The 9311-nt window shown below is 51.4% G+C and overlaps 1 protein-coding gene across 1 annotated transcript; it reads left to right on the top strand.

Annotated features, from left to right (window-relative positions):
- Positions 1–1639: 1639 nt before the first annotated feature.
- RINL (Ras and Rab interactor like) lies at positions 1640–8019 on the top strand. The gene is made up of 11 exons (XM_052656587.1): positions 1640–1692; positions 1892–2051; positions 3627–3729; positions 5111–5183; positions 5270–5334; positions 5836–5985; positions 6070–6477; positions 6868–7185; positions 7425–7556; positions 7714–7877; positions 7960–8019. Exons 1-11 carry the CDS (start codon positions 1640–1642, stop codon positions 8017–8019), a joined length of 1686 nt encoding a protein of 561 aa, XP_052512547.1.
- The last annotated feature ends 1292 nt before the right edge of the window (positions 8020–9311 follow it).

Raw genomic sequence — 9311 nt, 5'->3', positions numbered from 1 at the left:
CTAGGATTCCTGCTCCTGGGACTGCTGCAAGGAAAATATTTTAGAATGCCCTCCTTAACTGATAACCCACCATAGGAAGCTATACCAGGTTAAGAGTTGGGATCCAGTGGCTACAGGGACAGATGTGTGACAAAGCAGAAAGAGTAAAATGCCAATAGTAGAATCTAGGTAGTGGGTACATAAATGTTCCCTGTAAAATCATTTCAATTTTTTAAAATTTGCTTATTTTGGCTGCGCTGGGTCTTTGCTTGGGCCTGGGGCTTCTCTTGTTGAGGACCATGGTCTAGAACTCCTGGGCTCAGTATTTGCAGCGCACATGGGCTTACTTGCTCTGCAGCATGGTATCTTGGGCTTCCCTGGTGGCCCAGAAGGTAAAGAGTCTACCTGCAATGTGGGAGACCCACATTCGATCCCTGAGTGGGGACAATCCCCTGGAGAAGCGAATGGCAACCCACTCCAGTACTCTTGCCTGGGAAATCCCACAGACAGAGGAGGCTGTGGCGGGCGACAGTCTATTGGGTCGCAGAGTCCCACACGACTGAGCGACTCGCACTTTCACTTGCGTGTGGGGTCTTAGTTCCCCGACCAGGGATAAAAGCTGAACCCCCTGCATGGGAAGGCCGATTCTTAACCACTGGACTACCAGGGAAGTTCCTATTTTAATTCTTCTGTTTGAGACCTCTCATGATAAAAACTTGGGGGAAAATATTTGAAGGCCCCTTTGTGATCCGGGAAGGGAGGAAGAAGAGACATCGTATAGTGTGATAAACATATTATCACATTTACAGTGTCTACAATGGGCAGAGCCCTTTTCCAGGCCCTGGGTTTTGACAATGGTTGTTATTCATTTGGTCCCCTTTCATAAGGCTTCCCTGGATGTTAAAATATAAAATAGCCTCCTGTTATTGCTGCTTAGTCACTAAATCCTGTCCAACTCTTTTGTGATCCTATGGACTGTAGGCTCCTCTGTCCATAGAATTTCCCAGGGCAGAATACTGGAGTAGGGGACTTCCCTGGTAGTCCAGTAGCTAAGACTGCACGCTCCCTGTGCAGGTGGCCCACGTTTGATCCCCTGTCAGGGAACTAGATCCCTGGCATCCCTTCTGCATGCCACAGCTGAAGAAACTGCAGGCTGCAGCAAACGCTGAAGATCCCACATGCCGCAAATAAGACCTGGTGCAGCCAAGTAAATATTTTTTTAATTAAAAAAAAAAAAAGAATACTGGAGTGGGTTGCCATTTCATTCTCCAGGGGATCAGTCTGACCCAGGCATCAAATCCTCTTCTGCACTGGCAGGCAGATTCTTTACAGCTGAGCACCTGGGCTTCCCTAAAAAATATTACCCTACCACTTGGTAAATAGCTGCTATTTTGAGTCCTCTTCCTTTCCCCCTACCTCCCCCTCCCTCTCCTCCTACCGACCTCCCCGCTAGGATCCCCAGATCTCCCCACCACCCAGGAACTGAAGAATTAACACCTGGCACAGCGAGGGGTCTCAAGTCCATCCTGGTTGGTCAAGGTCTCTGCCATGTGGGTTGTAAATATTTGGAATATTACCCCTGGGCTGGAGCAGCCTTGAGACATACTTTCCTCCCTGCCAGAGGCCAGAGCATGGCTCCCTGGCCTCCTGCACCCTGAGGATGACGGCCCAGCCAGAGGACAAGGCCTCAGCAGGCCCCACGGACCGGGAGAGGTGAGGGTTGCTGAGGCTGTCTCCACCTCCCTGGATTCAGAAGCCCCTTCCATCCAAGTCCCACCCACCCCCAGACAGGACCCAGAACCCCATCTCTGACCCTTTGCCCCCAGGCTTCCCCTTCCTGTACCTCTGATCCCATCTCAAAGTCCAACTGCCTTCCTCTGTCCCCTGGTCTCCTGGTCCCTGCCTGTCCCAGACTAATCCCATCACAGGCGAATGGAGCTGGTGAGACCCCCTTAAGGGTCCTTGGGACCCCAGAGTCACTCCTTCGCCTTCAGAGGACATGGGGGGTGTGGCAGATCCCAGAGCTGGATGCCCACAGTGCGAAAGCCCTTCTGGACCTGTGGCCACCAGGGGTAAGTACTCACCCCTAGGCACCCTCTCTGACCCTCCTCATGATACCCTGAACCAGTTAGGACCCTGCCGGTTGCCAGTGACAAGCACAACACAAACCCGGCAAACCGAAGCCCTGCTTATTGATTCACATGACTGAAAAGACCAGTGAAAGTGAAAGTGTTAGTCGCCCAGTTATGGCCGAGTCTCTGTTACCCCATGGACTGTAACCTGCCAGGCTCCTCTGTCTTTGGGATTTTCCAGGCAAGCATACTGGAGTGGGTAGTCATTCCCTTCTCCAAGGGATCTTCCCCGGGATAGAACTCGGGTCTCCTGCATTATAAGCAGATTCTTTACCATCTCAGCCACCAGGGAAGCACAAAAAGTCCAGAAGTAAAAGTAATTTTAGGGATGTCTGGATCTTGAACATCAGACAATATATATATTTCTCTTCATCCCATTTCTTGGCTTTTTTTTTTTTAACCACACTGCACAGCTTCTGAGATCTTAATTTCCTGACCAAGGCTTGAACCCAGACCCCCTGCAATGGAAGTGCAGAGTCCTAACACTGGACCTCCAGGGAATTCCTTGGCTTTGCTTTAAACTTTGGGAAATTCTAAATATTTTTCAATGCAAACAAACACTTGTTCTTCAATATCTCTGGCTTTTATCTTTCTAACTTAACCAGAAAGACAGCTAAAGGTTCTAGTTCTGCTCCTCAAACGACATCAAGGACATCTCAGCAGTTCTCCTAGACTTCCTTTATGGTTGCCAGCGGCTGCCCCAGACCCAAGCACATGTGTGCATTCCAGGCAGGAGGAAGGAAGAAAGGAAGCACCAGCTGCATTTTTTCCTTTTACCAGCAAAAACAAAAGCCTTCACAATTGATTCAGAATATACAGACAAGGCCCAGGTAGCAGTATTTTTTAAAAGTTCACCTGGAAAGGATTCCCTGGCAGTCCAGTGGTTAGGACTCCGAGCTTTCACTGCTGAGGGCTCGGGTTTGATCCCTGGTGGAGGAACTAAGATCCTACAAGCCATGCTGTGCAGCCAAAAAGCAAACACACCAAAAAATAAAAGCTCTCCTGGGAATTACGCAGCCGAGGTGAGAACCAGTGCCTACATTGATCACTACCTATCTGCTATGGCTGGGCCTGTTATTGCCCTGAACGAAGCTAGAGGTCTGCAAGGAGTAGGGAATAGATTTGGATAAAGCAATTCTAGATGGCTGGCCCAAGCACAGGGCCACATCTTACTTACCAGGTTAGCAACCCCAGTGTAAAAAGAGGCCTCTTTCCAAAGAGCTCCTGTGGGAGATTTCCATTGGCTGCATTTGGTTCATATGCCCATCTCTGAACCAGCCACAGTGGTCAGAGAACACTCAATCCTATTGGCTAGGTCAGGTCACAGACCCACCTTTAGGGCTCTTGGGAGAGTTAGTCCAACCTGCAGGACCTAGAGTAGAGAGTGGAATAGAGTTTTCTAAAGGAAATTTGGAGTGTGGGACTCAGAATAAAGGAAATGGACACTAGGCAGGCAATAGTAATAGACTTCTGCAGCATTCCTCTTCAACTAGGCCTTTGTCTCCCTTCCCCCAGAGTTTCCTGGTCATAGGACATGATCCCAGACAGGTCCTGGTGTTGAAGACAGGACCTTCATCAGGGGAAGTCAACACCTACCAGATCCAGAAGCTTCCTGGAGGTAAGGAGCCTACTACCCTCAAGTTTCCAGTCTACAACAAATTTATCACCAAGATCAATCATTTTTCATTGTAAAATATCTCCTGAATCTTCCTAATCCTCTCTACATCCATCACCCTAATCCTAACCACCATCACCTCTTGCCCAGACAATTGCAGTGGCCACATTCCTTGTCTCTGTGCTCCCACCCTTTTCTTCCTGCAGTCCATTCTGGACATAGCAGCCAGAGTGGTATTTCCAAACATCAACCAGATGTTATACATTCCTGCCTTAAACCCTGCAAAGGACATGCAACATCTTAAAAAAAAAAAAAAAGAAAGAAAGTGAAGTCGCTCAGTCGTGTCCGACTCTGCGACCCCATGGACTGTAGCCTACTAGGCTCCTCCATCCATGGGATTCTCCAGGCAAGAATACTGGAGTAGGTTGCCATTTCCTTCTCCAGGAGACATTCCCAACCTAGAGATCAAACCCAGGTCTCCCACATTGCAAGCAGACGCTTTACTCTCTGAGCCACCAGGGAAGCCCTGCAACATTTTAGATAAACATTAAACTCCTCATGGGACTTCCCTGCTGGTCCAGTGGTTGAGACTCCATGCTCCCAATGCTGGAGGCCTGGGTTCAATCCCTGGTTGAGAAACTAGATCCTGCAGGCTGCAACTGTTTTCATGCCAAAATGAAGAGCCCATAGGCTGCAACTAAGACCCAGTATGGCCAAATAAATAAATATTAAAAAAATAAACTCCTTATCATGGCCTATAAGATTATGAGCACTTGCTCACTACTGCCCGTCATTCTCTCTGCTCTATAGACTGTTTTTTTGAGCAGGCTCTTGCAGGCTAAATGTGTCCTAACTTCAGGGCCTTTGTATTTGTTTTTCCTGTATGAGTGCCCTTCCTTGAATGGCTAGTTTAGTCTCCATCCTTTCGACCTCTATAGAAATGTAATCTTCTTTGACCACCACAGCTAATGATAGCCCTAGTCACTTTCAATCACTCTATTTCATTTCTGGCACTCAATACACTATACACTTAGCATTATTTGTTTGCTCATTCATTTTCATCTCCCTCCACTAAAAGGTAAGCTACAGGCAGGCAGTGAATGTATCTGCCTTTTGACAAATGTATCTCCAATGCCTGAAAATAAATAGTTATCTTAATAAATGTTGCCTAATGAATGAATCATATTTGGTGGCATAAGTGGGATGCTAGCATAAGAACACAGGAAAAGAAGGGGACTGCAACGGCTAGAAATTTTTCTGTTCTGAAGGTTCTTGGGGGGAACTGCAGGATTGGGGAAGAGAGAGTCCCAGAAAAAAGAACGCTGCTACCCCTCAAGTTTTCTAACTTATTCCTTCTTGCCTTTTTTCCCTTCCACTACCCCAGGTGTGTGTCTGGAATCCTCTAAGCTCTGCATGCCAGATCTGCCCCATCTCCTGGCCTTCCTATCAGCCAGCAGGTACAGGTCATCCATCAAATGTGCTAAGGAAGATCCTTCCCTATGACACCCCACCCACACTGTGGCTCCTGCTTATCTTTTCTCAGGGATATTTTGCCTAGAACATTGCTCTTGCCCCCTCCTACCCTGAGGCCTGAAGACCAAAACACAGGTGAGACATGATTCTCTAAGGAAGAAAGAGCCCACCTATCCGCCTCCTCGGTCCAGGAGGATGGTACCTAGGGGACCGAACTACAGGGTTTGAGGGAGGATAAAGGGGACTGTGAACTGAAAGGGGACTGGAGGGGCTTCCCTGGTGGCTCAGATGGTAAAGAATCCGCCCACAATGCACGAGACCTTGGTTCATTCCCTAGGTTGGGAAGATCCCCTGGAGGAGGACATGGCAACCCACTCCAGTATTCTTGCCTAGAGAATCCCCATGGACAGGGGAACTTGGCAGACTACAGTCCATGGCGTTGCAAAGAGTTGGACACAAGTGGGCGACTAAGCCCACAGCACAAGGGGACCTGAAAAAGTTGAGGGGGGTGGTGCTCAGCTCCTGGGTCTGAGTGAGGAGGTACCAGGGACTGGATCCCAGTTCCTCTCATAATGAGGCTGAACACTAAGACTCCAAGGCTGGCCCCTTGGACACCTCACTCCTGCTGTCCCTCAGATCCTCTGCAGATTGACAGCAACCAACTCAACACCTCAAGGAGGGTGGTCTTCCTGGTGAACAAGCTCTACCTGGAGACCCACAGAGGATGCGGGATGGAGCAGACCCTGGCAGAGACAACTCCAGAGACTGCGGAGAGACACGGTCCAGGTTAGATAAGCAGGCCCGGGGCCCCTGAGGGATGAAGGAGCTGCTGCTGCTCTTCTGTGGAACCCAACTCTCTCCTCACATCAGCCCCCAGGAACCCAGCCCCTCACCGTGTCTCCTGGGTGGAAGGCCCACTCAGCCCAGAGGAACACCATCTTAGGCCAGCTCTGGCCAGCCTGGTGGAGGAGAAGGAGGAAAAGGAGGAGGAGGATGACCAAGATGATGAAGAAGGACCTGAGGACATGCTCACTCAGCACGTCCGGGCTCTAGCCAGGGCCCGGAGCAGCTACGTGGCCAAGCAGTTCCGGGGCTTCCGGGCACGCCTCACCTCAGATGCTGGGGGCCCCCACAGGCCTGGGGACCCGGCCACAGAGCTGCTTCAGGACGTCCGGCACCTCCTTACTGACCTCCAGGATCATTTAGCAAAGGATCCCGATGTCAGGGCTGTCTTCGCAAGCAGGGGGCCTGAGGCCCCCCAGAAGGAGGAGGATCTAGGTAAGGGGGAGGGCTGAGAGGGAACTGAAAACCCCCACAGGTTCACACTTGCCTTCTCTTGGCCCTGCATCGGTGTTCACATCCAACTTCGTTCTCTCCATCTCTGAGCACATCTGTTTCGTTTTCTACTCACGCTCCCTGTCCCACATGTAGCAACACCCGCTCTGTTCACCACTGCTCCGTTTCACGTATGTGTGACAGCGCATATTGTCTCTCCCAAGCGGTTGTTCATTCCCAGGATCCTTCTTCCATATGTGCTCACACTTACGTGTACACAAGTGGGTGGACAGAGACTAGGGAGGGGTGGTGATTGGTGATGGTGGGTCAGTGGAGAGAAAGTGGCATGGGTCAACGTGGCGGCCCTGCCTAACCCCATCTCAACCCCTACAGGCCCCGCAGTGGAGGCGGCCTTGTACCGCGCGGTGCTGGCGCCTCTGAAGCCCGCCCTGTGGATGCGACTCCGCACGCTCCGCGCCTCACAGCTGCGGCAACTACGGCGGCGACAGGTAGCCCTGCGGGCGGAGGCGGGGCCTCCGGGAGCCCAGGGGGCGGGGCGTGAGAGGCGAAGCCCCGCCCCCGCCCTACGGAGCCGCATTCATAAGCGCCTGGCGCACCTCCACGCGGCCTGCGTCCCGCGCCGCAAGGTGTCGCTCCTGCTGGCGGTGTGCAGTGACGTCTACGAGGGTCTGGCCCGTGGGGAGAACCAAGGTAAAGCAGGGTTCTTGAGTCTACCTGTATGTGGAGTGACTTGAGGGTTGTGGGAGCCAGGCAGCAGGCGGCTGTGCACACGTCCAGCGGGAGAAGACGGCAAGCTCTACGCGGACCTGGGGTGAGGGTGGTTTGCATACGCAAAGTGGAAGGGTAGCCGGCACTCGCAGTCTTGGGGATGGGATGGAAGTTGCCAGCACGTCCCCTCCAACCCCAGAGCCTGTCCTTTCCTCCCTTAGAGCCCCTGGGGGCCGACGCATTCCTGCCAGCGCTGACAGAGGAACTGATCTGGAGTCCAGACATTGGGGAGACGCAGCTGGACGTAGAGTTTCTCATGGAGCTCCTGGATCCGGACGAACTACGGGGAGAAGGTGAGCCCCCAGCCCCAGAACCCCGGGACCCGACGAGGGGCGCCCTGGGCCCCCTGCCTGCAGTGGGAGGGAAGGCGGGCAACCTGCGGGGGTTGGGGAGGGGGCGGGCTTCGGGGGAGTTGAGATGGCTGCGCTGACCTCCTCTTCTTGTCCATAGCCGGGTACTACCTGACCACGTGGTTTGGGGCGCTGTACCACATTGCCCACTACGAGCCTGACACGGCCCGCGCGCCCAAGGGCCTCAGCTCTGAGGTCCGAGCCTCCCTGCGCCAGTGGCACCGCAGGCGGACCCTGCACAGACAGAGCCCCACCGGGGACCAGGTGATCACTCCTCAGGACTGCGGGTGGCAGGGAGGGCTGGACCTGTTTCCTTTCTGACCCAGGCTCCTGCCTCTCTCCGCAGGCCAAGCTGCCCTTTGAGGAACCATGGGCGATAGAGATTATGCGAGAGACCAATGATTAGAGATCTCAGACCCTTCTGCCCCACAAGCAAGATTCAGGAGGCATCTGGGACAGCACCAACTTCTCACCCCTGTCGTTTAGAGGCAGGGGTTTCCAGGAAAAGGAAACAGGTCTGAGGAAAGACCTCTGGACCTTTACATTGGCTGTTCCTGTTCCTGGCATGCCATTCCCCATTATCCACCTTGCTCCTTCCTTCCCTTCTTTCAGACCCTTTAGGTAGACATCACCTTCTTAGTGAAGCTCTCTCAGGCACTGCTGTCTAAAACTACAGCTTCTCTGACTGGATCCTCCCTGGGGTAAACAGAATAATGCCCCTCCCAAGATGTCCACCTGCTGATACCCATAATCTGTGAATATTTTACCTTAAGTGGTAAAAGGGACTTTGAAAAGTGATAGTGTTAGTCTCTCAGTCGTGTCCAACTCTTTGCGACCCCATGAACTGTAGCCCACCAGGCTCCTCTGTCCATTGGATTTCCCAGGCAAGAATACTGGAGTGGATTGCCATTCCCTTCTCCTACAAATCTTCCTGACCCAGGGATCAGACCTGGGTGTCCTGCATTGCAGGTGAATTCTTTACCATAAGCGCCACCAGAGAAGCCCAAGAGGGACTTTACTGATGTGATTAAATTCAGGATCTTGCGATGGGGAGATTATCCTGGATTCAGGTGGGCCCAATGTAAATCCCTTATAAGAGGGAGGCAGGGAGATCAGAGTCAGAGGAAGAGATATGATGACATGATGTGGCTAGGAGCCAAAGAATGTAGGCATCCTCTAGAAGCTGGAAAAGACAAGGAATGGATTTTCCCTGGAATCTCAGAGGGGACTCAGCCTTTGACTTTGTTTCTTAAAACTGAAGTATAGTTAATTTACAATGTTGTGTTAGTTTTAAGAATATTTAAGGAATACATATGTATATATATATATATATATATATATATATATATATATTCTTCAGATTCTTTTCCATTACAGGTTATTATGAGATGCTAAGTACAGTGCCCTGTGCTATGCACTTGGTCCTTGTTGTTTACCTATCTTATATACAGTACTCAGTCGCTCCAGTTGTGTCCAACTCTTTGCGACCCCATGGACCGTAGCCTGCCAAGCACCAAGCTCCTCTGTCCATGGGATTCTCCAGGCAAGAATACTGGAGTGGGTATTTTTTTAAATATTTATTTTATTTATTTGGCTGTGCCGGGTCTTAGTTGCGGCCTGAGGGGATTTTCAGTTGCAGCATGTGAACTGTTAGTTGCAACATGTGGGAAAAGTCTAGTTCCCTGACCAGGGATCAGC

Source organism: Budorcas taxicolor, chromosome 18 (assembly GCF_023091745.1).
Source record: "Budorcas taxicolor isolate Tak-1 chromosome 18, Takin1.1, whole genome shotgun sequence".
Taxonomy (NCBI): domain Eukaryota; kingdom Metazoa; phylum Chordata; class Mammalia; order Artiodactyla; family Bovidae; genus Budorcas; species Budorcas taxicolor.
This window is presented reverse-complemented; position numbering and strand designations above follow the sequence as displayed.